The sequence below is a fragment of the Pteronotus mesoamericanus genome, unplaced genomic scaffold (genome assembly GCF_021234165.1).
Source record: "Pteronotus mesoamericanus isolate MK-2021 breed Mesoamerican mustached bat unplaced genomic scaffold, CSHL_Meso_final scaffold_85, whole genome shotgun sequence".
In the NCBI taxonomy this organism is placed as follows: domain Eukaryota; kingdom Metazoa; phylum Chordata; class Mammalia; order Chiroptera; family Mormoopidae; genus Pteronotus; species Pteronotus mesoamericanus.
In genome coordinates, this window is record NW_026555329.1 from 67539172 (window position 1) to 67566334 (window position 27163).

A 27163-nucleotide genomic window follows, 5' to 3' on the forward strand; every position below is an offset into this window, starting at 1 on the left:
GAAAATAAGGAAGTGCTCAAAATTAATGGGGGTATTTCAAAAAGACAGGAGCTCTAAAGAGCTCTCACTGGCCAAACCTAGGACCATGTCAGTATTAAAATGAGTAATGACAGTAATGAATATAACATTGAACAAGAAAAGGATCCATGAGCACATAGTAATACAAACAAAAAGTGGAGGGAGGGTCAGAAACACTAAAAAAAAATTATCCTCCGTGTACTAGAAGAGGAAAATGCAAGGTAAGAAGGAGAAATTAGTATTAGTTACTAAAGTGTCAGTTGGTCAGCTAGGTTCTTTTTACATCAGTACATTTAAAGCACTGCCAACTAGTCAGAACTCAGATCAGGACCCATGTCTGGTTTTAAAACCTGTTTGGGTTTTTGGTTTTTCCATTATATGTTGTTGCTTTTCTCAGCTGGCTTTTCTGTTACATGTTGAGTTTTAAACACAGTGAATGAATTTCTTTGTATCTCTCCTTCACCAGGCTTTTCGGATGTGGATCACACCTATGCTCAAAGAACTCAGCTCTTTGACATCTTAGTAAATTTCTTTCCTGACAGCATGACTCCTCCTAAAGGCAACCTGGTAGACCTCATCACGCTGTAACTGAAGAGTCACTGGCCACACATGGAGAACAGGAGTCTGCTTTCAGTATTCTGGATTTCAGCTCTGCTGACCGACACTTAGGCTGCAGTGATTGAGGACTGCACCGGAATTTTGAAGGGACCTTCAACCATCACAAGTTCTAACCCTCTTTCGTCATACCTGACCTCGACCCCATTCTCCTCATCCCATTCCCCAATTAGGTTAATAATAAAGTGAAATTGGTGTACTTTCCATTTAAATATATATATTTTTTACTTTAACTTTTAAGAATTAATGATTATAAAAAATAATAATCAGGTAGTTTACCCTTTCCTGATTTTTATTTCATTTTTATAAAATTAGGGCAAGTAAGCACTATTAACAGACTCAGTGCTACAAGAATTGGGATTTTGTTGTTTGGCCTTTCCTCTTCCCATTTCACTTTACCTTGCATCACACGACTGCTTGTAAGTGGTGTCACTTGTTTACCTCTTTACTTCATTCTTAATAGTATATAGTTCTGTATGGCAATTGATGTACGTTAAAGTGATATATATGTGTCTCTGTTGACTAGAGTCTTGTATTAACATTAAGCAACAGAAGAAACAGAAGGCTCAAATTTACGCTCCTTGTCATAGAACTAAAAAATGAAACCCAAGATTGGTTGAGGCACTTATCTGAGATTGGTATACAATATTTCTACAATGGATATTAGAATAGCTTTGAGTCACAGAAACCTTAAACTGAAAGAGTATAGTTCAGAACCTTTAAGAGCCCTTGTAAAAGTTATCAGCAGGAGGATTCTGGAAGTGATTGATATGTTCATTGATATCTTTGTAGTAATTTCGGAAGAAAATGACTTTTTCCTCTGGTAGAACCATGCAGAACCAAGGTTTCTGTTACTTCCTTGTGCTATCAATTTGTAGCATTTTCATTTGGGAGGGTGGGTGTCCAGAATTCTGCTTTTGTTTATTCACATATATACTGGCTCCCTACATCTGCTTCTGCATACTGATATTTTAAAGAATAATGGTGTCTAGTTGTCCAAATGAATACAACTGGCAAGGCATTTCATTAAGCACACAGACTGGACTTTTTTAAATGAAAAAAAAAGAAAATTAATGGTGCAAATATTTTTTCATTACAATCTAAAGAAAGGGAAGGAAAAGGCAGATTGGTTTTTCCACTTTTTTTGTGGGGTGGTGGAGCTCTATATTATTCCATGAGGTGCTATGGAATGCAATATAAGAAACCTACACCTGGCCAGTGCTTACATCTGCTCAAAAAGCATGCTGTGTTCAACTGATACCCACCATGCTTAAAGCATACTAAGTATAATGAATATCCATCAATCCAGTGACTCTTAAGAGTAAATGACTATGGAATTCAGTATGTCCCTGAGTAGCAAGATAGGTCTCACCAAAGAAAGAGAGAAGTTGACTTGCACTTTTGAGAAGTCTCATTATAGGATTGAGACTTTGTGATCCATCTTCACTCTGTATTACATAGTTTTACTACTTTTGGGATGGACAGACATATATTTTCTCTAGTTCTAGTCTTGAATCTTGGGCTCCTTAGCTTTCAAGCTTTCCAAAGCAATCAGTAATGATTTATTAAACAATTAAATCTGTACCTTGTGAAAATGTAGTGTATAATTTAGTAAATACCAAATTGTATAGTTACAGAATAACCGATTGTCTTTACAGGTGAGCAAATAGAATTTACTTACAAACTTGTACAGTTTCATAAAACGATTCTTCTGAGTGACAGACCAGGACATAAAATATTAGTATCACTAATATGGTAGCCAGTTGAATCTTGTGATAACAAATACAAATCAAAGAGTTGATAGGGAAGAACTTGATAAGAGTTTCTAAATTTAAAACCTTGAATTTTGCTTTCTGTGAATTCTAGCACTTTAAAAACATTAACCAAATGAAATTCTGCCCTCCACCATATATTTTTTTTTTTTGTAGTTGCTTTGTCTTTTTTTATTTTTTTATTTTTTTCATTTATTTAGATTCCATTTTTGGAGGAAACTCAGTTTCTGACCTCATTGATTTTTGTTGTTGTTTTTCTTGTTTTATCTGGATAGTAGTAGTTGTTTTTGTTTTGTTTTGTTTTAACAGATGCTTGTTTTAGTTTTATCTCTTCTCTATTAGATGTGGGACTTCATTTCTGAATTTCTCTTTCGCTAACATTTAAATGCCATTGAATCATAGCAAATTATTTAGTGTTGCTTGAGAGACTGTATTGAGGTGATTATTAACTAGGTAAATCAGAATTTGCACCTTGGAGCTTTACACTGCTGGTAATGATTGTAGGAAAATGTAGGGCTTCATTATATCCATGCTCAAGATTGACACATTGCTCACATTTCACATCCCTGATTTGAAACCTATACATTTAATGAGGAGTTCCATTTATTTCCAGGAATTCCAGCAGTATGTTTAATTTAAATAATCTAATTTAGTATTTAGATACATTTTTTAGATAGGCAAGTAGCTATGTTTTGCCATTTTAAAATTTTTTCATTCTACTTTAGTATCTCTCAGATTGAAACACCTGGCTTGTGCTAGTTAGTGGAGTACGGTTTGTTCAATTTCATTGTCCTTTGCTTCAACTTCATTCCCATTTCTTCCACCCCCACCACCTGCCAGTGGAATATATTATTCTGAAATAGTAAACTAGAAACAGTTTATTTAAACTAGAAGTAAACTGCATCTCTAACATTTTAAGTTCTTGTACTTCATGAGAAATTATATGATTTGCAAGGTACTTCTAAATGCATTTGCATTTTGTGGAATGACAGAGACCTCATGTGGACAGCTTGATTAATTCAAATATATCAGTGTCTTATTCAAGCAAAGGGATTTAAACTTGGGTGCCTAACTGCTCTAAAGCTGACAGTATTGCCTTTAGCGAGAGCATCGTTTTAAACCTGGTGTAAACCTGGTTTTCATTTATGCTAAAACTGGCCTGTCCATGTCTAATAAGTAAAACTGATAGAGAACATTACGAAGTTAATTTCGGCCTGCAGGGCTTAAAGCTCAGTGATTCAAGATTGTAAACTATTCTTGGGTGAAATGTGTGTATGGAATAAAAATGGTTGCCAGCTTATCCTCCCAGTGGATCTTTTCACATCTGCCTTAAAAGTGCTCTTCAGAACTACATTTACAGTTTCATCTAATAAAAAGTTTTAAAATCTAACCTACATCACTTAATCATTTATTGAAAGATGAAGAATGATGCTTAATTGATGAAAACACACTTAGAAAGGAGTATATTCCTCATTTTATTCTCTGAATTACGCTCAGTTTCATGGCAATTACATGAGCAGTTACTCTGAAATTCTTACCACTAAATGAAATTCACTGGGTAATTGTGAGTCCTGGATTATTTCCTGAGAGAAGGTGTTAACTCTAGCTGGTTGAATGTTGCAAAGCAGTTGAGAACCAGGATTTGAAATGATTTCTATGGGGCCAGGAAATCCTTAGGATGAATACTCTAAACAAAGTCATCTAGCTATGAAAAATACACCTTTCACAACCTTTGTTAAAAATCCATGCTCATCTGCAGTGTCATCATTTTGCAGAAATTCTCACCTGAATTTTTACTATTTTAAATTCTTAAAAATAACCTGTATCTGGGATGTGCAGGCTTCCTCAGAAAAGGTTTATAGTTATTGGAGAAGTGTATCAGAGGGTCTGCATATGATGATACTTGTAGATAAGATCTTTGGGCTTTTTCACTCAAAGATCCCTATATTTCCTAATAGGTAACATTTTTTTTTTGTGATTTTTGACTGGCCTATTATGCTGAAGTGACTTGGCTTCCTAAAACTTCTAATCTACAGGTATGTCACTTGAAGTTGGAATTTTCCAAGTTTGTCGCAATGATTAAGAGCCAACTGGATCAGCTGAATGTTGATGCCATTGTTTTGGTGGGAAGGACTCATTGCTGTTTATGGAATTCTTTACCAAATGCTCTTTTTATTTTTCTCAAAAAGTGCTATCTTAGAGCTTTTATTCATAAATAATTTTAACCTTGACTTCTTCCTACCCACCAAATACTGTGAATTGTGTTTTTATTATTTTTCTGACTGTATTCTTGGCTGTTTTAGCCCTAGACTTTCTAGATTTTTGGTGGCATTGCTAATAACAAGTGTTGTACTGCTTGAGGGGAAAAAAGGTTGAAATCATTCTGCAGCATCATACTCTTTTATCCTTGTTTATGACAACAGAATAGTGAAATTATTAATTGTATATTATTAAAGAATAACAATCAGATGCTACTATAAAAATACTGGTCATTTTCATTTGGGGGATAGTAATATGGCTATGGCAGCTTTAATGGAGAAGCCAGTGCTGACTTCTTTTCCTGGCACTAGGAAATATAGTCATAAAGTTACTGATAAGGCACAAGTTTCACGCAGAGCTTTTGGAATTCAGTACCTCACCAGAATTTCCATTTGCCTATTGTCTCGTCTTTTTTATTTGTTTGGTTTTTTTTCTTTTCTTTTTTTTTTTCTTTTTGCCTCTCTTCTCCCTACTTCCTTCTCCAAGTAGCATTGATTTTCTGCTCAAGTTGGAATTTGTGTTAAGAATTGACTTAATTTCTAATATGATTTAGCATTGAGAATTTTGATTGCTATGTAATGATTAGTGTTCATTTTTTCTTAAGTAAAAATAATGCAGGCTTATAAATGTCTCTTCCCCTCAACAATGTGAATTTAGCTCGAGTTCCAAATGACTAAATCTTATTCCTAGTCATAGTCAATGAAAAAAATCCTCTGACTAGATCCTATAGCCCTTAAGGAGTCATTAGAAGTTACAATAAATCAGATTTTCTAGTGGTGTGGAGAGAGATACCCTTGTGGGAAACCCTTCCCTTGTATGTCTTTTTCTGTTAGGTAGAACTAAAGTTACAGATCTCGAACTAGGAATCCCAAATCAAAGCTTAAAAACACCAGAATCAAGGGGAACTTCAGTTTATCTTTCATGTTAGAGGCATTACTTGGAAGTAAAGTTTGCGAATAGACTTTCACGTCCTCAACCACTGCCTGGCTTGATTTAAAACAATGTTACGTGGATGTTATCTGAGAGCTATAGGATCAATGACAGAAACGGAGGGGGGGTGCGCAGCACATAATTTAGTAGGGAAGTAGACCATTTGTAAGATATCACTTGTAATTGTGAAATAATTTTTCTTTTTGTCTGTTGTTCGCTCCACCTTAATGGACTATTAAAATTTGTGTGCAGTGTCTTATTGTGCTTGTCTATGCGACTTTCACTTGGAGATATTGAGCCTCAGAGAGGAAAAGGAGTATTTACTAGAAAAGGAAAAGAGAACTTCTTTTTCTCACAGTTTTGAAGATCCCCAAATATAAATAAAAAAGAACGCTCTTCCTTTCTAACCCTAAATTAATTTTATTAATGCAGTGCTGGAAAGAAGACTTACTCAAAAGGGATCAACTCTCAGTTATTCTGAGTAGCCTTTGGAAAGGAGCATTTCTTGGTTAGTTTCTTTTCTCATCTCCCAAATAACTTTGAGATCTTGAAACAGAAAACCCAGTGTAATGGGCCCAAGACCGTAAACTAGGTAAGCAGTTTCTTCTGTGTACAGCTAGTTCCTTGATAAGGGTCCAGAGGGAAAACGATCAGTAAAACATTTTAACATGCATTTGTAGGCTCCCGCAGGACTTGCTTTTCCTTGAGTTTAAGCTCTCGCTGCAGCACAGCTCTGCACCATGTGGGGCGCTGGCATTCACAGCAGTGAGGCTGAGGGTCCGAGCTGTCTGCCACGCAGGTACCAGCCGGCCTTAGGAGACCATCATCTTCAGTTTCACTCAGTGCTTAGCTAATGCCAAGTTAATCAGCAGGAAGGAAAAACTGTTGATACACTAAACAGGCCTGTGTGAATGATTGAAAGTTGCTCAAATAGCCAATTTTGAGCTTTATCCCTCTCCTTTGTTAACAAATCTCAAGAAAGCCTTTGTTCAGTTTAGCTAGTGTCATTTGGTTGGTGTTTGTTTTCTAGCCCTTCAAAATAGGGGGGAAAAAAATGTCATTTCATGCTTAATACCCCACACAGAATTGTGTCCATGTTTTAAAATAAATTAATTAAACATAATGCCAAAGTTCTCTGTTTATTCTGCTTGGCTGAGAAATACATGTGTTCTGGGCTTGGCATTAGAAGTATTTAGTAACTTTGATTTCTTCTTCAGGTGCCTCCATATCTGTAAAGTGATTAATTAAATTAGAGACTATATCTAGAATAAGTCCAATTCCATTGCAGCTGGCAGAGTTTTCTGAATTCATTTTACAACAAAATGAGTAGAGGATCTTATGCCGTCAGATGTTTGCAAATGCCTGTTTAGTGTATTGCCTTCTAGTTGTTGTCTTTACCTTCTTGAGATGAAAGTGTGGTGAGGACTGAGGACAGAGATGTACAGCTTTACATTTTTTTAAATTGCCTACCTAAAGAAGTTCTACAGTACTTTTCACCTTTTAAAGGCTTAGCTTAATTTTACATACCATACATTAACTGTGCTTGTAAAAGTCCTGAATACAAAGTTATAAGACATGCTAAAGTAGTTGCCTATCCAACCCCAAATTTGATAGTAGGGTATCAAAGTCCAAAAGTTTAAATGTGAGTAGTCTGTGGGGCAGATAATATATTTTAAAAAGTCATGTGCGTGGTCTGCTTTATGATTTTTTTTTTCTTCTTTCCCAGAAATATTTTTGTGACTGACTAGTTGTAAACTGTGTTCTCCCTCAATTGTAAACCACCCATTTGGAGGAATAAAAGTGGACTTTCTTAAATATTACATTTAGCTTGGCCAAAAGATGCTGTGATTGTGTTATTTTGTAAGCCAGCTTGCTTTTTTGACTTGTGCGAAATGTCTTTTGGAATGTATAAATTAGATAGTGTAGTATTAATTTTCCTTTATTTCTTCAGTTCAATTTAGAAATTGCAAGATAATGTGACTTTTTTTATGAGCAGTTTCCTTTGTGGACACACACACAGTTGACCTTTGAATAATACAGTTGACCTTTGAACTGCACAGGTCTACTTATATGTAGGTTTTTTTCCAACAAATACTGTAAATATATTTTCCTTATGATTTTTTAACATTTTCATTTCTCTAGTTTATTGTAAGAACATAGTATATTATACATAAAACATACCAAAATGTGTATTAATTAATCAACTGCATGTTTTTGGTAAGGCTCTGCTCAACAGTAGGCTGTCAGTAATTTAAGTTTTGGGGGAGTCAAAAATTATACATGGATTTTCGACTGCATGGGAGTCCAGAGCCGCTACCCGCCACGTTGTTCAAGGGTCAGCTATATACGTTTTTTCTTTGAAAGAGATTTCTTCCCTGTTACAACTTCAAAATCTATGTACAGTTGAGTCTATGGCCTCAGAAGAGCACAGGAAAACCACGGTGAGGAACTCCTTGTCTTGGTCTTTGTCTTGGTAACAACCTTTATTCCATCTTTCAAAATGGTGTGTGTTAAAATTTGTTTTTTAAGTCGACTCTTTTAGTTCTTTTTTAAATTAGAAGTACTCAATGGGCAGAAATTAAGATCCCTCCTGATAGAGATTCTCAGAAACAAAGTTGGACTGGAAATTAGCTTGAGCAGGACGATAGAGCTCCATCCAAAGCCAGTAGGTTTGTTCTTTCCGCGTCTGCTTATTACTGCTGTGGAGAGCACCTTTGTTACAGCATCCCCTGGGCTGGAAACATGGTGTTAGAGCGACCTGCTCATTGGAAAGCTGGGAAGTGTTAAATATCTTTTATGAAACTTTTAAATATCACTTATTGATGTTTGTGATTATAAAAATGTTTATAATAGAAATTTAGGAAATAAGATTGTAAAGAAGGAAAACCGCTATATATTAACTGATGAGACATACTTGTTTTATTTTCCTGACTTCCGTTACCAAACATGGTAAAGGCCAGAAAAAAGGTTTAAGAAAAAAATGGACACAATCATTCTCATTCTTTTACCACATGTGGAGGACTGGGATGCGAGCATGTGTGCCCACCCTTACATTCCTTTGAGCATTGCCCTTTTCTAGACAGTCTGGAAATAATTCTGTTGATATGTACCTTTTAAGACTGAATTATGGATGTAAGATATTACCCAGAAGCTGTTGGGAGCTGCCTTATTGAGACCATTGGAAATTTCATCTCAAAGACTCATGTTAATGAGTAATCTCTTTATGCACCATTATGCCCATTTGGAGCATATCCATACCCATGAAGAGCTTTTTGTTGAGATGTATCTTTTCAATATGACCATAATTAAACCCACACCCAAAAAAGATGAGGTACTTTTGAAAGGCCAAAGGAAAAGCAGAGCAAAGCAAAGCAAAAGGAAGATAAGCAAAATAAACACAAATGTAAACAAGAAGTCCTTGAAACAAGAGTCCCCCTAATCAAGCGTAAGCAAATGTGTCTTCAAAAAATGTTTCTGTGCTCACCAGCCAACATTCAGAAGTTTTGGGTTTCATTTGAGACTCCTCCGTGGGAGAACGAGGTAACTGCAGCCTGTCAGGGTTCTACTCTTGTTCACCCTCTTCTGTGACAATGCAGGGGCGTAAGGCTGTATCCTGAGGTACCTACATCAGGATGGAAATCATGGGGGAACTCGGGAACAGCAGACATCAGCTAGTTATAGCTTTTTAACACAAGTGCTTCGGGGCATTAGTTCTTTTCTAATATTGTTCCAAGTCATTGTTGAGCTATGTTGAGTGTTCTGCAATCTTCCCCATTCCCGTCATGATCCTCTAGCTTCGCTTACTTTTGCTCAGTCTGTGTGGACATTGTAGGGTTTGTTTGTTTAGTACAAGTAATCTGATCCCAGGTTTGATGAATGTGTTATCAACAAACACTGCTTTGTGAGCAGTGATCTGCTGAACAATTGCAATTGTAGAATTGTTGTATGTAATGTACATATGGAGAAAGAATGTATTTTGTTCATTTTCTTAATAAAAAGATATATGGACACTACAAGATGTCTCTTGTTTACTAAGACTACTTTTGAAATTAACTTTTAAAATGTTTATGTACTTTGCACTTACATTTTTTTCTTCTAAAAGGTTTTATTCAGTCTTTCAAAGGTGGAAAATGATACACAATGTGGAAGGGACATTGGCTGTTTTCCTTTGAGACAGTGCTGATAAAGTTCTGTGGACCTACCTCACAAAGTTTCTGGGGATGTTTTCATTTTTAAATAACAGTGGTAAATTCATAAAAAAAAATTTTTTTTATATCTGTGTTAATGACCAGCACTATTTTATGTTTTGTACATTCGGACATGTGTTTCCCAGGTTTTCCTTAAGGGGGACGTATTTGTACTGGTTAGGAACTGGAAGAAAAAAACGTAACAAATAGAAAATGAATGGTAGAGAAGATAGACAAGAAAGAGAACCTAGAGCTGGAGGTATTACAAAGTTTAGAAGAATTCTGGATTCCTGTCCACAGTGAAATGGAAGGAAGCTTTCAGGGCTGACCCTTGAAAAAAACTCGGAAACATGCCAAAGAAATGGATTGTTAGGGCTGTGTGAGCTCTTCAGATAGATTCTCAGTAACAAGCTCTTCTGCTCTTGGCCCTTCTCTGATCTGGTTCATATTGTCTTGGCTTAGTCATCCTACGCTCTGCAGGGAGTTAGTTGCCAACTCATTTTATTCAAGGTAAGAATTATATTTTTTCAACTTACAAACCCAGGAATCCATCTTGCTGTCTTGCTTTCATTTCTTGAGTGTGCTTTGAGCATGGTTCATGAGTAATAATTGTTTTCAAAACAGGGAAGCAAAAGCGATAAGGTAAGGAACTGGCCTTTCCTTGGTTAATCCTCCAGAGAACTAAAAAGGTTCGAAATGTGGGATACAATCCCCTCTCCCTTAACATACCTCTTCTGGTGGGCAGGCAGCAGTACGCCATGAGGGCTTTGTGTTGACCTCAGCTGCAGTACCAGCGGCTCCCACTCTGAGTGTGGAGACCTGCAGGGACTGGAAGTGCTGCCTTTGGGGCTTCCGGTTACCTGAGGTGGTAACCCAGCATCTAATAGGGAAATGGCCAATGTGTGCCTATACTCACAACCACAGAATTTATAGAAATTTCAAAAAAATTTTCTGTTAAGGCAGTATTTCTTACCACTAACCCTTTACATTTTGAAGGTATGAGTGTGAAAGAACTATGTCAGCCCTAGCATAGGCTTAAATACTAGTTGGTTACATTTCTTTCCTTTAGCACCACACATGACACCACGTTTTCCTTTGCTTTTTACATGTCTGGGAAGCACAGGGAAGGTGGGCAGTAGAGGATGACCCTCGGAACTATCCTAGCCTTCTTCCTCTGAAGCTCCTCTGATGTTCTCAGGGAACTTTCCTCCCCCTGGGCTTTCCCCTAGGAAAAGCAAAGGCCATCAGTTACATCTAGAAACATTCTTCCAGGGAAGAAAGAGAAAAGCTATAGTTAAAGGTGGCCTGTCCAGTGCTGTGCTAATAAATTCTGATGATTGGCAAATTCCAAGAGGGGAGATGACACTTGGCGACATCTATTGCATATCATGTGCAGCTGCCCTCTGAACTTGGGCTGTAGGAATGGGTAGCCCAGGGCACGAGTCAGCAATCCGACATTTTTTTCCAGTTCCACCGGTGACTTCCTTATAGCAGTGGGCCCAGTCTTTTCTCTGCCTCACTTTTGCACCTCTTAAGTAAACATTGGCAACAGATCCTGTTTGCCAGGATCCCGCTGACTTTTAATCTATAAGATGCCAAGGTCCTTGAAAAATACTAGCTATGTCAGGATTCATCACTAGTGTTAATTATAATAGCCAGCCCTATTCTTTCCTCTTTGCCTTGGGGTCCAGAAGAAAGGATGGGGTAAACTGGGAGTGACAAAGAGGCACAACAAATTAAAAATGACAACTGAGAGCGGCTCTTGGTTGGCAGGGCAGGGAGGGGGGTGAATGACTTATTCAGGAAGAGAATGGAGTCTTAGGTCTAATTTGTAGCCAGCAATAAACTATGAGTCATTCTCTTCTTAGAACAGTGTGCCTCGAGCACGGTCCAGGGGCCTGCCTGAGTTCCTGGTCCTTGTATTCCTTTCTGTATCTTTGGCACACGCTTGAAGTTAACCTCAAAATACCCCTGGTCCAACTCTGGTCCACCCTTAAGGGTGTGAATTGCCTTCCAAAACTCCGGCATAGAAAGAAAATCATATTGTAATCGTGGTTGCAGTCTAAAAATCCACTTTGTTGTTGGAGCGCAAGCATTAATGTGATACTGAAAAAAGAATGTAGGACTAATAGATGCAGGTCCAAAGCCTAGCACTACCATTTAAATACCTGTGTAATCTTAAAGGGAATCCATGCTCTTTGTAGGTAATTCCCCTATTAGTAAAATGGCGATAGTTCCTAAATAAGTAAAAACGTTCTGTAAATTTAAGAGGCAAGTGGAAGACTGTTGTATAGCAGCTATGAACGTGGTCTGGATTTGCCTGACAGTTTCCCTCTGGAATTGGGACTGAGTTCTTCCCTTACACTAAGGACACACAGGTAGATCAGACCATTTCTAGTAAAGAGAATGTAGTCATCTCTGAGCGATTCCTTTCCGGCACCCCCCTCTTCTGCACTGTAGATAAGAGACAGGCAGAGGCTTCTCACGACAGGTGAGGCAGATCCTTTTATGGGCAGGCACAGGGCCAGGACAGGACCTCCCTCGATTTACTATGCTACTTTGTTTTGTCTCCACACCAGTGTCTCCCTACCTGATCAGGATTCAGCAGCCCCCTTGGGTTCTTTAGTGCTGGGTGACTCACAATTGTGTCTGAAGCAGAAGCGGAAGGAAGAGGCAAAGCAAGGATAGAACAGTGCTGTGAGGGGAAAGGTCCCTTCAGAGAGGAGCACAAGGACAGCCTGGGGGTGATCTCGGAACAGTCACCCGCCCCCGCCCCCGCCCCTCCCTTTGCCTTTCTGCTCCAGGGCTGAGCCTCAGAGGCGAGTGAAGAACGCAGGCCAATCAGAGCACAATACTGGGGCTTGAAGCAGCTTACACAAAAGCACTTTAATTGACAGTATACAATTTTCAAAAATATATTTTTTGTAGAAAATGGCGATAATTAAGTATAGCCTTTACAAAGAAGCTTCTCATTAAATCCCAGTGTACTTCAGACCCCTGTCCACAAGACAGCGCTCCCCCAGTTTCCTGGGCAAACTGCTTGATGTTCACTAAACACAGAAAGACCCACATCAAACAGGGACACCCCTTCCTTTCACTCAGGGTTGGGTTTTCACCAGGCCTCAGTGAATTTGCCTTTCCCCGTCTTGTTCCCTTTGATCCTTAGTCCCGTAGTAGCAGATTCATCAGTAACAGCTCATTCAAGACTGTCTTCTTGATGGAGAAGAATTTTTTCATTTCAGTCTCAGACCTATATAACTCAGAGAAAGTGTGGAAGACCAGTAAGGCTCCTATTTTGGTCTTCCTGTCCTCCCTAGCCTCGCCTCGCCCGAAGCGGGATGAGATCTGAGCAGGGAATTCTGTCCTTTGTGTCATGCCAATGCCTGTGACTAAATAGCAGGTCTTAATTTATTCCTTTTCCGCTGAGGCACACAACACCGGATAGTCTGCCAGCCCAGGTTTTAATCCTGTTTCTGTCACTAACCAAGTGATTTGGGCCAACTCACTTTAGCCTTCTGGGCTTCTGTTAAAAGACAACAACACAACAACAAAAAGATTGGACTAGGTCTCTAGGTCTCAAACCTGTGACCGGAGGGTCGCTTTCCAACCAGTGCTTACTGACTGTGAGCCTGACTGTATCAGGCTGGGACTTTGCTGGGGAGGGCATGACGGTCGCATTTAAAATACTTTGTCATCAGCCTGTCTTATACCCCATTTTTTCATTAAAAAAATCAAAAACTTGTCATTTCTAGGAAAATAGACATTTACATTCCTGTTCAGAGGGAAGAAAAGAGCCACCTCTGTGTCTAACAAATATTTTTCCAAAATATATTCACTTAAAGCAGTGCTGGGTGGATTAACATGTGGCCATTTTATTTACATAACCATAAAAAATATGTATATATGTATCAGCTTGAACTTGTTTTTCAGAGTTCCTCCAGCATATTGTCAAAAAGGGTATAGCTCAGAAGTGGTTTCAATAAACTTTCTGCTAGCTCTCCTTATCAAGAGGGGAACAAGGAGCCTGTGTCTAGGTGGCACCCATACTCTGTCTTATGATGCCAAGACCTTCTAAAGCACTGCCGCTGTGCTCGCTGCTCACAGGATGGCATGCTTCCCCTGGGTCTGTCGTATCATCACAGTCATGGGGTCGGGCCTTTTCTGCAGCTTAGGGAAACCAGTGTGTCACTGAAGTAAAGAGTTTATAATCTCCCTTTGGTACAACTTGCTTAAAGTCATGCTGAGTTCCTGCTGTCCCTCTCCTCTCTCTCAACCCCAGAATCTGAATTACCAGCCAGCAGTTAGAACCCGGTACAGAGACAGGAAGAACATGGCCCTAACAGACACACAGCTGTATGGCCTTTGACACAGATGTCAATGGCAAGAGCGAGCCAGGGCAAGGGAGTGGGTTCTGCCTATGCCCTGAAAGGCTAGAGTAACAGTCTGGATGCACCAAAAGAAGGAACCTCCAAAACAGCGCAAAGCTTCCCAGATATCTCCTTGGGCAGAGCCACAGTCATTCCTCTCAACCTAGCGTTACTGTCACTCCCTGATCCCTGCCAGGCATCATCTCTCTCCCCAAAAGGCCTGCGGGTTGTGGCCTTTGGTCAATGTTCAGAGACACATTTGCTGTCTCTGTCGAAAGGCCTGGCTGGTGAAACATAACCCAGAATCAGCAAAGGAGTAGAATCCTTCTGGCCTGTGCCCCGGGGTCATGATAGAAACCCACCGGGTAGAATGAACCAAAAACTGGGCAAGAAGGAGGCAAACAGATTGCTTTCCAGCGTGACAAGGATTCCTCTCTTCTTCTCCAAACTACTGCCGTTCGCCATCCTGTCAACCTCTACATACTAGAGAAACAGGGCAAATGCTTTTGGATCCTCATTAGCCTAGCATCTCTCTAGCTCTTGGGAGATTCACTGGGGCCCCTAACTTGAACCCCAAGTCCAAAGGGCTAAAGGCAATGAAGAAGAAATCACGCAGCTGGGGAAGGACATCCTTCTCCCCAATAAGCTCCTTTTTAAAAAAAAAAAAAAAAAAAAAAAAAAAAACCAAAACAGAACAGAACCTATCCCAAAGCAGAGAGCCTATTTCATCAGAGCTATTGCAGCCTGGGCCCGCCTGTGGGTACTGGACTTCGGGCTTTTTGCCCAGAAATGACCATTTTCATTCTCCTAAGCAGTTCTGCCCATCTTCCTCGGTGATTCCAGGGCATTTATGCCCAGGAACAAGAGGCCTTGGGCAAAGTCCAAAATTCTACCCAGGATTCTCCCTTCTCAGAAAATCAGATGAAACCTCACCATGCCCAGTCCTCACGTGCCTTCCACATGGCTGCTAACTGCTGAGCTCCCTCAACACCCCTCCACTGAGAAATAGGTGCTATTTTGTTTCCCTGAGATGCCACCAAAAACTGCAGGACAACCAGGCAGCCCCCACTAGGACTACAGAGAAGAGGACATGGTTCCGTGGCAGAACAGGAAGGTCTCTGGGAACAGGCAGATGGCAGACAGCCAGTCCCCCAGGCTGCCCTGTGTGCACCTTAAAACACACACCACCCGTTGCAGGCCTTTCTTCAGTGAGATTACCTAACTGAAAGTATCCCCAGTGTTTGAGCTTTGGCCTTTGGCAGGAGAGGGCTGGATGAAAAGACAAGCAAACAAACAACTACATCAAAATAACAACTCTCAGCAACTTGAAAAGTCCCTGAGTTTCCTAAGAGAGAGAGTAAAGCCCATCCTTTCTAGCTCTTTCAACCAATTCTCTTGGGACACATCCCCGCCTCCAGGCACCCCGGGAAAGTGTGTCCTGAGGCTGCTCATGCACGCTGACTCTCGGAGGGATGGGGTTCCCTAGCTTGGGCCTCACCCCCATTGGATGAGTAGTGCATGACAAAACGGGAGCAGTTTGCCTTCAGTAGCTGCTGTGGATTTTAGTCCCTGGTGGAAATAGGGGGGCCAAGGCAATGTTTGGGGGGGCCTCTTGCCGGAGCACCTTGGGTGATGGGCCAAGACCCATCCTGGGAAGAAGGGCTTGCGCTGTTCATTGCAGATTGACCCCTAAACCGACCTCGTTCCCACTGGGGGCCTTGTGTGGATTACGTCCTAATCTCACTAAGCAAATGCTAAGAAACCAGAAGTCAGAACAAGGGATTCAAGGTCATGAATGACTTGTGTTAGTTCCAGGGCCCTGAGACAGAGTGGGAACAAAACTTGAGTGGAGGGAGGGGGAAGAGCACAGGGGACGGGAACACTGGCAGACGAGGCTGGGGTGGGAGACTGAACTTGGGCCCTACACTTTCAAGTAATCACATCTCACTGAGACTGGACCTGGGCCTACTCCCCCTTCTATCCCGTCCACTGACTGGCAGCTTCCCCCTGCCCGAGGCAGCTCTGCAGGGAGGGCGCAAGTGACCAGGGCAGTGTGGCAAGGTGGGAACGAGCACTGGACAGAAGAAGGAATCTGTGTTCACTCTGACTCTGTCACCGAGTAGCTGTGCAATCTTGACCTTACTCTCCTGAGGCCCCAGTCATCTCATCTGTGAAATGAAGGGATTCTACTAGATGATCTCTAAAGTCCCTTAGATGGCTCGCTCTTTTATTTCTCTTCCTCTCCCCCTCAGCAGCACTGAGCTCAGGCACTAGTGGGTTATTTTACAAGAGGAATCTAGACAGAGTGTGATTTGTTCAGCTTGAAAAGGGAAAAATTAAGGCCCTGTGGGGCTCGGGAGGCAGGTCCCTTCTGAGTCTGCTCATCCCCCGCCCCAGTCTTTTCCTCAAATGTGGAGGACTTTCCTCCCTGGTCCGATTGGCACTTGAGGTGTTTCGGTCTGGAGCTCTGTGGCGTTGTCGGCGGCGGCCAGCAGACCTGATTAGAGGTGGGTGTCTTCCTCCTCATCCAGGTCATCTTTCATCAGGTTGTCCAGAGGGACGATCCAGCTGTCCCCCAGCTCCCCATTGAGGTTGACCACCTTTTTCTCCTGCATCTCTGCGGAGGTCTCCATCACTTCCAGTGTTGGATTGTCATGGTACCCATTCTCTACTGTCTGCAGCTCCTCTGTGAGTCGTTGCTAGAGTGGGAAGGACGGGCCAAGAAGAAAGGGTCATCTGTGAGGAATATTAGCCTTCTGGTAACACATGCATCTCTATAATCCAGGAGCCCCAGTTTGGCTCACGTGAGTATAAGTGCTCTTGGGAACAGATCATCCTGCTCTTGGAGGGCATCCCGACTGGCCTGCCTCAGGTCGGGTTGGAGATGAGGACTTCCTAAAATTCCCAGCTCCCCTCACCCTCATGCTAGTGGCAAAGCCATGGAGTCAGTGCCAATGGACTTTGTTCTCCAGAGTCCTCCAAACTCTTCCCTCCATTCCCTCTCCACAAACCTTCCTCTCCAGGCCCTGGCCTCACCCCACCGTACAGAGCTGGGAAGGACGGTAAGAACACTTTCTTCAGACAGGTGGTTGAGGACCTCTCTCAGCCCGAGCAAGGTGGGTACAGCACAGCCCACAGCCACCTGTGCCGCAGACAGGGGTCGTCTGGAGACAGTGCTTTCTCTCCATCTTTATCTGAGATTCATCTGGGAAGCTTTCAGTCAACACACTGATCCAGAGACTGCGTTTTGAGTGCAGTGTGGGGACGCGAGGCACGGGAATGTTTCTTAAAGCTCCCCACAGTAAGCAGCCAGGAGCGAGTGCCAGGGTTGGGTCTGGGTGGAAGCATCATGATGAGAATTGTTGTTGGGGGTTGAAAGAACCTGCTAGACAGGCGCGTCTACGCCCACTGACACCAGTGACCCCTCAGAGCAGCTCTGCAAGGTGGGTCTTCTCCCCACTATGCAGATGAGAAACTTGATGCTCAGAGATTATATGACTTGCTCAAGGTCACACAGACCAGAGAGGCAGAGCGAAGGCTTAAACCAAGTCTTTCTGACTCCTGAAGCCCACGCCTCCCTCCCCTCAGGCCAACGTCCATTTGCTCGGCGGGCTGATGTCTGCCTGGGTCCATGGCCCACTCTCTTTCCTCTAATGTGGGTGACAGCCACCTGGCGGGTTGGACTGTTTCCCTGGCCAGAAGAGACATGTCCTCACCTGGTCCTTCCTATGAGAGAGGCGCTGGTGGCAGCAGCCATAGAGGGCTGCCACGAGGAGCAGGAAGGACGCCATGCAGACGATGGTGATGATGAGGGGCATGCTGAACCGGTCCTCGGTCTCTTCCGGTGGCCCCTGATTCCCCAGCTGCATGTTACTGACTCCCAGCTAGCCAGCAAAGAGAGAGTTATGTGGCAGCAAACAGGTTCCGGTCACTCTCTCTCTCTGACCTCCCGTTTATTCATTCTGCTTGGGGTTTGGTGGGGCCTATGACACCGCCCTGCCCTGCTCTCCCCTCCCTTGTCCTCCTATCTTCTAGATGCTTGCAACTTAGAGGTTCCTCAACCATGAGAGAGACAGTGTGGAGCAAAGTAGCCGGGGACTCCCAAGGGACGGGGTCCTGACCCGATCTGTCCCGGCACACGGGGGGCTGGCTTACCTCCCTGAGGTCGTCCCATTTGTCTCTCAGCGATTCATACAAGTCCTTGGGAAGGAGCTTGGCTATGGGGGAGGAGGGAGAGACATTACTTCAGTGCTCTAGCTTGGAATGACCAGGGAAGGGACAGAGACTGGGCCCCAACAGGAGGAAATGCTGTATCTCCACCCGCTCTGAGTGGTGTCTCTCTGGGCTGGCCCTGGGAGGGGAAATGGCTTGACAATTTGTAGGAAACAGGGAGTACCAGCACTGACCCATCTCCGTGGCTCCTAAACTGTCCCCCTCACCCCTGCCCCTTTCCCATCCCACAAAGGGCTCAGCCCCATTTTGTCCCCAACTTACTCTGGATGGTGATCTCTTTGATTGCCACTTTCTGGGTGTCTAGATCGGGTACCAACTGTATATGGCACAGATCTCGACTTGGGTTGAAGTTGGCTTTTGCTGCTCGGCACAGAAGTGTGACCAGCTTGTCATCCGGAGGGCTCTCTGCCTGTTGTGGGAGATCACAGTTGACTCCCCAGGGACCCTGAATGCAGCCGAGGCTGGCAGGGCTGCCCTTCTGAGCAAGGCCAGGAGGACGCTGTTCCCAGCATGAACCTCTTCCCCCTCCGCTTCCACCGGGGCTGTTCCCAGGCTGCCAGGAGTCATGGCTTTGCGCTGTTCTCCAGGGCTGGACCCTGCCCTCTACGCCCCATGCAAACCTCTACCCTCAGCCCCTCTCCCTGTTTATCTTTTCTATGCCTGACAATACCTTTCACTGTAGAGCCCTTTCCTCCTGCTAAGCTCTGAAAGGGGGACGATCTAATGCCCTTTATTTATTGCCTCTCTCCCCAGAGGGGGCTAGAGGGGATGCTGCTCGTGGGAAAGACCAGTTCTCTCTGAACCTCTCTCCAGCCTTGGGGCCCAGTTCAGAGACCTCAGGAGAGGACGCCATGGCTCTCTGCTCTAGGTTGAAATGTGTGCCCATCTCCTAGGTTCAGACCCTCTGAAACTGAAAGCAGGGGTACAGGAAGGAGGCGGGGCTGCCATGGACTGGAGGAATGTGGGAGTATCTTGGAGATGCATACGGGGACATCTTGGGAGGGAGCCTTCTATATTTCTAAGCAGAAAGAGCTTGGCTGACATGGTTTTAGGGATAAGAGTGAAGAAGCAAGGTGTGGGCAGCTTTTACCCAGCCCCTCCTTTCGCTCGGAGGCACCGTGGGCGGGTGTTCCCCTGGCTGGAGTTTGGCATAGGGGACTGAGATGAAGAAAAGGACCCTTGGTTTGGCTTATTTCAGGACTCCCCCGCCCCCGACACACACGCGCGCGCACACACGCGCGCGCGCGCACACACACACCCACACCCACACACAAACACACCCATTGGGGTTCCACCTGGGATTTCCTTATGCTTACTAATTCCCCAGCTTCACCCCAGGTCAGGATCCACCTTCGTATTATAGCAGAGAGAAAAAATGTTTCTCACACCTGAAGACACAACCTGTGAAGTTTTAGCCAAAAAGAGGGCCTGAGGAAAGGTGTCAATGTGATTCCTGCCTGGTCCAATGAACCCAAACACAGGGGAACACCGCTCACTTCCTTTGAAAACTCTGGTACAGATGTATGCTTTTGTAAAATTCACTTGGAAAAAATACCAGCAACATGGACACCCACAAGGAAACTACTGCAGAAAATACGGACAGCATGAAAGTGCCGTAAAGCGAAGTCCTCCATCCTTTAGAAACCAATGTTTTGGTTAGTTCCTAGGGGTGTTTGCAAAAATAGGCTCTGACCGGGAGAGGGCAGCAGTGAGCCACCCATTGCCTGCACTCGCAGAGCTCAGCCATTCACTGAGTAAAACCTTGAATCACAGAGGCGGGCAATCTGAAGGCACGCTCCGCTATACTCTCTTTTTCATGCATATGTACTCACACACACGCTGACACCCGCCCCCCAATACACACACACCCCTGCCCCAAGGAGAACTGTTGGCAATGACTCTCTGATGCTCAGGAGCTCTGAATTCTCAGGTTAGGGGGAGATTCTCTCCATGCTATTCTTCCACTGAGGCCATGGACCAGGAAACAGAAAACCAGACAATAAGAGCAGGGAAAGTTAGGCAGACTAAGCCTCTTATTTAAAAAATAAATAAACAAACTATCTTCACCTGAGGACATGCTTATTGATTTTAGAGAGATGGGAAGGGAGAGAAAAAAAGGAGAGAAACATTAATCGGTTGCCTCTCTCACACACCCCGACTGGAGACCAAAACTGCAACCCAGGCATGTGCCCTGACTGGGAATTGAACCTGCGGCCCTTTGGTCTACAGGACAACATTTCAACCAACTGAGCCAACCTAGTCAGGGCAAGGGTCTTCTTTTTAATCGAGGCCTCGAAAACCCAAAGAGATAGACTTAAAGTCACCCTGAGCTAGGGGCAAAGAAGAACTAGGGTTGGGGTCCCTAGACTCTCAGAGCAAGTGACTGGTTACCCAGTGAATGCCCAGGAGACCTGGTCCTTCGGGCCCTGCCGCAGCCCTAGGGGTGTAGCTTCATGTAGAGAAGTCCCAGCCTCACTTTGTCCCTCTAGAAGACGGGCAGGGGCTATTTTCTACTAGGACAAAATGAGACCAGGAAAGTGAACACATCTCTCAGTCCCTTATATGAAGGAACACTTCATTCCCTTCCACCCTGCTGTTCAACTGCATTTTGGAGGTGAAAATCAGGGTGGGACTTAGGTTAGCGTGGTACTCACACAGAGGTTGGTTTTCGTGACGTTCAGGATGAGCATCATCTCATTCAGCCTTTCGGGAGGTTCGCACTTAATCTGCAAGAAGCCACTGGGGTTAAGGTTCAGGCTGAGACTGACAGGACCTCATCTTTGTCCCCTCCTTCCCTCCCTCCCCCCACCCCCCAGTGAGATATACACGGAATTCCTGGCCATCAGGGGCGGGGCAGGGCCGGAGTTCCTGAGCCAGGTGTGTCACTGGCTCTCAAAACCGAATCGCAGGAGGGGAGGGCAGGGCCACTGGATGACTGCCCTTCACCGCCCTCGCCAGGGCCCTAGGCTGAAGGAGGAACAGGAACGCTCTTCCCGGACAGAGCCCCTTCCATCGGAGTCTGGGCTCACTTGCTGTCCCATCTCTGCTAGAATTACCCTGTCCTTCTCAAGAGCTGAGGTGGGGAAAGAGATGTTGGAGCCTTGGAAGGGAGTTGTAGCCAACTGAGTGCTGGAGCTTGTGGTCCTGACAGGAGGCACAGCCGTGGATCCTGATGAAGAAACTGCAGGCGGCGGAGTGTCAGACCGAGAGGTCCCAGGGACCAAGGGAGAGGCCCCAGTGACGGAGGGAGAGGCCCCAGTGACGGAAGGAGAGGCCCCAGGGATGGAGGAAGAGTTCCCACTGACAGCTGGGATCTCGTTGCAGGTATGTTCTTTTCCGCCTGTGGCAACCATTGGTGTTGTAGCTGGGAAAACAAAGGTTGTGAGGAAAGATGAGTGGTACCTTTAAGAGAAAAGCCCAGCCTTCTTGTTCTCAGTTCCCTCAGTTCTTTGGTCTTATCCCCGACCTAGACTGCAAGCTGGAGGAAGCAGCCCATGAGGAAGATAAGGCAGAAGAGGTCAATTCCGGTAACTGTCTCAGGATGGGTCAGACTGGATGAGCCAGGGGAGGAAGAAGATTAAAGAAATAACAGCGAAGACCATGACATCAGCAGCAATAGCGAACATTAACTAAGGTGCTGACTCCCTGGAGGGACTGTCTGACGGGCTCCAGAGGTATTTTCTTATTTAATCCTCACAACAACTCCAGGAGGAAAGTACCATAATTATTCCTATTTTATAAACAAGGAAGCTGAAGCTCAGCGGGGGTAGAGGGGTGGGGCTTGACCACTTGCCGCTTGTCAGATGCTGACACGTGGCAGAGCCCTTGCTCTTACAGCAGGACCCGACCACCCCCCGCTAGAGGGGCAGTCTGTGAACCTCCATATGCACCCAGATTGCCTGAGGAGGTCTTGAAAATGCAGATTCTCAGGTTTGAACTCAGAAATTCTGATTCAATAGATCTGACATGGGTCAGGATCCATCAGTGAGCTATAAAATTAATTTACTGGGTTAAGGCCTACCCTTTAAAGGGGGTGGGGGACCCTGGCTGGTCTTGGTGGATGGAGGGCCAGCCTGCGAACCAAAGGGTCACATGGTTCAATTCCCATGAGGCACATGCCTGGGTTGCAGGCCAGTTCCCAGTAGGGGGCGCTCGAGAGACAACCACACATTGATGTTTCCCTCCCTCCCTTCCCCTAACAATAAAAATAAAATCTTTTTAAAAAATAAATAAATAAGTAAAGGGGTGGAGGGAACGGAATGGAATAGAAAACATCAGGGCATGTCACCTATAGTAAGGATAAGCCCTGGTTAGTGAAAATTAGTTATCAGTTATGTGTATGTTACATGTATCTTATATGTGTGTGTACTGCATCACATATGTGTAAGACCAATGTGTATTGTTATGGCAGACAGCCATCAGTCTCACTTGAGAAACACTGTTCTGGAGAATTTCTAGTAACACCCTGCCACTGCGACCTCCCAGCGTCCCACCCATGAAGAGACTGCTTGCTTGTTTATGTGCTCGCCCAGACAGGGCATACCACCGACCTCCTCAGGGTGCACAGCCCTCTTGGCTTTGTCTCCTCAAATGCAGGTGGAGTATATTCAACGACCTTTAACCCTCAGCATGAACCTCCATCTTCCCGCTGAGCAACTGTATAGATTCCAAGACTGTAAAAGTTTCCTCTTGCTTGAAAGTAAAAAGGCATTACTTACTCAGTGTATCAGTTGTCTGCTGAGATGTGGTGTGACCTGTCATCATGCCAGGACTACGTGAAGATGCAGTCACGCTGCTGGGCCCCTTGGGTGGGCTCCCTGGGGTGTTCGGAGCACTGGGACTCAAAGGCACCTGCTGAGTGCCTGCTATGGTATTCTGGGAAGAGACAGCAGGAGACATGTGGACAGTGGTAATCGCAGGTGGCGTTTGAGGGCTCGTCTGACTTCCTCCCTTAGTGGTCATGATGTTTGTAGTGACACTGGGGTTACTTTGGGTTCCAGAGGGATCTGTGTTATTTCCTTCTGGGCTGGTCGTGGTTCCTGGCTTCATCAAGACAGTTGGGACAATTGCTGATGTGGATGGAGTGTTCTGGTTTGAACCTTGAACATCCTTCTGGACGCCTGGAGCGGGAGTGGTGACGCTGGAGCCACTGGATGGTGCAAGTGTAGATGGGTTTTGCTGGGCTGGAGGAGCTGAAGTCGTCACTGGGTTCCTGGATATGGCATTTGATCCTGGCTTGCTTGTGCTTGTAGGTATTACGCTGGTCTTGGGGTCCACATCTAAAGACAGCACAGAATCAGGTTAGGGTAGTAGCGGGAAGTTCTTCCCCGCACCCTTCTCCAGCTCTTCCCCAGGATCCAGGGGCCTTGCGCCCAGCTCTGCCATCTGCCTTGCTGAAGGCCTGGGCCCTGGATGTGCCCAGATTTTTCTGGGGTTCAAGAAGCCTCTAAGAGGGAGACTGAGAGTGAAGCAGAGAAAGTCAAGGGAAGCTGTGCACAGAGAAAGGCGAGGCCTGTAGTCCCGCTGTGTGCCGAGCCCTCCATGAAGTCCCTGTACTCCCCATGGGCGCCCTGTGCTCTGCCACTACGGAACCAGGCTGCCAGGGCCACCTGCGTCTCCTGCTCCCCAGCCCCCAGGCAGGTGACCCTGCAGAAGACCCAACAGACTCCTGTGTGTGGAATTGCCCTGTTCTAAGCACAGCCAGAGAGACATGCCTTTTCTCAGGGTTTATGTAATCCAGAGGGAGAAACTGACAATCAAGCTAATATGACACAAATTGCTACTGAGTATCACTGTGAGTCGTGGGAAAGAGGACGAGTCAGCATCTTAGCTTAACCTTGTCAGGGGTTGGGGAAATGAAGGTCCTCTACCTGTTTAACAAATTCTTTACTAAGGGACCCATTAGATGCCAGGTTCCCTGTTGGGCCTTGGGGTACAACGATGACTAAAACATACAATCCAGACCCTCAGGGAGCTTCCACTCTAACGAGTAAGACAGAGATTGAACAAGCAGACAGAACAATTGAACCTCTGATCACAGGAGGGAGCTGGTTAGACAAAGCTAAGGAAAGGAAACTTAGAAGTACCTGTTATGCTAAGCCTTGAAGGATACCAAGGAGAAACCTCTGTGGGGAAATGGGAGGAAAAGGGTACCAGACAGAAGGAATAGAATCTGCAAAGGTCCCAAAGTAGAGAAAAAGAGTCAAAAAAAGACGAGTGTAAATGGCACTTAGTGAGGGGAGGGGAGGAACAGGGATGCAGGGCCTTACAGGTAAAGTGACAGGAACTTAATTGTCCAAACCACACATTTCTGGGAACACAGTAGGCTCTCTCTCTGTCTTAAAAATCATCCTAAGTAAAATGAGATGTATGATCACTCTCCTTAGAGACCAAATGAGGACTTTAGCTTCATTTGAAGTTTTTGAAAAAGCCACTGAAGGCTTTAAAGCAAGTAAGCTTTTTTTTTTAAATGAATACATTTTAAAAAGATTTTATTTATTTATTTTTAGAGAGAGGGGAAAGGAGGGAGAAAGAGAGGGAGAAAAACATCGATGTGAGGGAGAAACATCGATCAGTTGCTTCTTGTACATGCTCCAACCAGGGACCAAACCCGCAACCCGGCACGTGCCCTGACTGCGAAGGGAACCAGCGACCTTTCACTTCGCGGGATGATGCCCGACCACCTGAGCTGCACGGGTCAGGGCTAAAGCAAAGTTCTATTTGGGTGACTTATGAAGAAGCAGAGTCTTGCTGCTTTGGAGAAAATATATGGATTTGAAGGGCAAAAGTGTAGAAGTGGGAAGACAAGAGGCTATGACAGTAATCCAAATGAAATGCGTGAAATAGTCCATACTAACTTATTAATACAAGAGACGAAAAGAGAATGGACTCAAGACTATGTTTTGGAGACAAAACCAACCGCCTGCCAATGGACTAAGTGACCAGGAGAGTCCAGGACAATTCCTGGTTTTCCGTCTTGAGCAGAAGGGAGTGTGTGCTATGAGTGGATTTTTGCCGTTCTTTGTAGGCAATCAGAAGCCACTGTTTTTCTATAACTGAGGAAGGTCAATGGTGGCGGGACTTGTCTCCTATTGCAGATGCTGAACAGGCCAGCCATTTGCCAATCCAGCCTCCCTTGCACCTGGAGCACAAGCGTGCGCTAAGCTGCCCGGGAAGAGCTGTGTCTGCTCCAGCCTCGGACAGCAAGTGAGGCGGCGGTCGGCGGAGCACGCCCGAGCGCAGGCAGCCGTGGAGGCGGGGCGGGCGCCGCAGTCCAGCCCCGGAGCTGCAGCTCCTCGTATTCATTCGTGGCCCTGAACATGGTCTCCAGTAATTCCAGCTCCTCCGCAAGCTAGGCAATATCCCAGCGTCGCGCACACGCTTGCACACGGGAACACACTTAGCTACTGAGGAACAGAAATTTGTATCAGGGGTGTGACAGGCAACAGGACTTCAAGGATTAGTTATTGGGCCTAATTGGGACTAAAGGCAGTTGAAGGTTTGCAAGTGGTTGGGGACATGACTCTAAGAGAAGCAGTCACAATGTCACCTATCATCTAGAACAACGTGCCCATGAAGTGGCTTTGGCAGTGCTGAGTGCTGCCACACAGCAGTAGGAAGGGCACACAGACCAGGACCTGTGCTGAAAATCGACTGTAGTGTTATGGTGTGACAGTGGTTTTGCCTCCACCGTTCATAAAATAACGGCGCTTCTGCCCCCGTGGGTGTGGCTCGGTTGCTTGGGCCTCATCCCGCAGACTGAAAGGTCAGGGAAGACGCCGGTTGGGGTGTGCACCTAAGGTGACCAATCTATGTTTCTCCCTCATATCAGTGTTTCCCTCCCTCCCTCCTTGTCTCTAAAATCAAAAATAAAACAAAATATTAAAAAAATAATAATAATGGTGCTTCTGATAACTGGTCATGTCCCAGTATCTTTTTTGGCAAAAGATACGAGACTGCTGAGGGGCATATCGGCATACCTGAGGCACAAAGGGATGTGAAAAGGGATGGTGACTTCTTAGCTGTGGTGAATAGCTTCACATGGGTTTCTCAGCCCCAGAACTACCGACATTTTGGCCTAGATACTTCTTTGTTACAGGAGGTTGTCCTATGTGTTAGGGAGTATTTAACAATATCCCTGGTCTCTGTCCGCCAGATACAAGTAACACGTACATCCCTCCCCAGCTGAGATGACCAAAAACGTCTCCAGGTATTGCCAAATGTCCCCTCGGGGGAGACAGAAGTCACTACAGTGAAAACTACTGGCTTAAAGAAAGATGAATTCTAATTCCTAAATCCTCCCATCAGAGCGCAGACTGAAAATCAGCAGAGGTTTTTCTGAGGCCACAGCAAAGGAGTCTCTATCTGCTCGCAGCTGAAAAGCTGCGAAGATCGAGAGTCAAACACAAACATCTGACCCCATGAGTTGCCAACTTACAGTGTCATGACTCACCAGTTCCCTGAGGTGAAGATATACAGGACCTCGAGGATCAGAGTGGTGATGTGTAAGAGGATGCACAGGCGTCAGAGTATCCGTGAGCCTCAGTCCCCCATGGGACTCACTTGCCAGGAGACTCAGTCACAGCCCCCACTGGATGATGCGGTTACCACCTTGCTTGCTTGAGAACTCTTAATAACCTCACTGACAGAGAAAGCCATGCCTCCTCCTCATCTCTGCCACTCCTCATTTTCCCCCAACTTACACACAGTCAGACCCTCGTATGCCACAGAAAGACAAATACAGAATCTGACCCAGAAGGAGGCTTACACTGAAAAAATACCT

General features: G+C 44.8%; 2 protein-coding genes across 5 annotated transcripts in view; one reads left to right on the plus strand and one right to left on the minus strand.

Moving 5' to 3' along the window:
* The window catches only part of MKLN1 (muskelin 1), a 341476-nt gene extending 331891 nt beyond the window's left edge, over positions 1–9585 (plus strand). For 3 of the 4 annotated variants that reach the window (XM_054564059.1, XM_054564060.1, XM_054564058.1), the window contains one exon: positions 485–9584. In XM_054564059.1, the coding sequence (XP_054420034.1) occupies positions 485–606 (122 nt within the window). In that variant the 3' untranslated portion in view covers positions 607–9584. Of the gene's footprint in view, positions 1–484 lie in introns of all 4 variants that reach the window. The other variant, XM_054564061.1, reaches the window with a different exon arrangement.
* Positions 9586–14856: 5271 nt separating this feature from the next.
* PODXL (podocalyxin like) overlaps positions 14857–27163 on the minus strand; it is a 47053-nt gene continuing 34746 nt past the window's right edge. The window contains exons 2-8 of the mRNA XM_054564221.1: positions 23100–23660; positions 21438–21745; positions 21036–21107; positions 18643–18790; positions 18304–18365; positions 17865–18032; positions 14857–16847 (exon numbers count right to left, since the gene is read on the minus strand). Of these exons, the coding sequence (XP_054420196.1) occupies positions 16650–16847; positions 17865–18032; positions 18304–18365; positions 18643–18790; positions 21036–21107; positions 21438–21745; positions 23100–23660 (1517 nt within the window). The 3' untranslated portion in view covers positions 14857–16649. The remainder of the gene's footprint in view (positions 16848–17864; positions 18033–18303; positions 18366–18642; positions 18791–21035; positions 21108–21437; positions 21746–23099; positions 23661–27163) is intronic.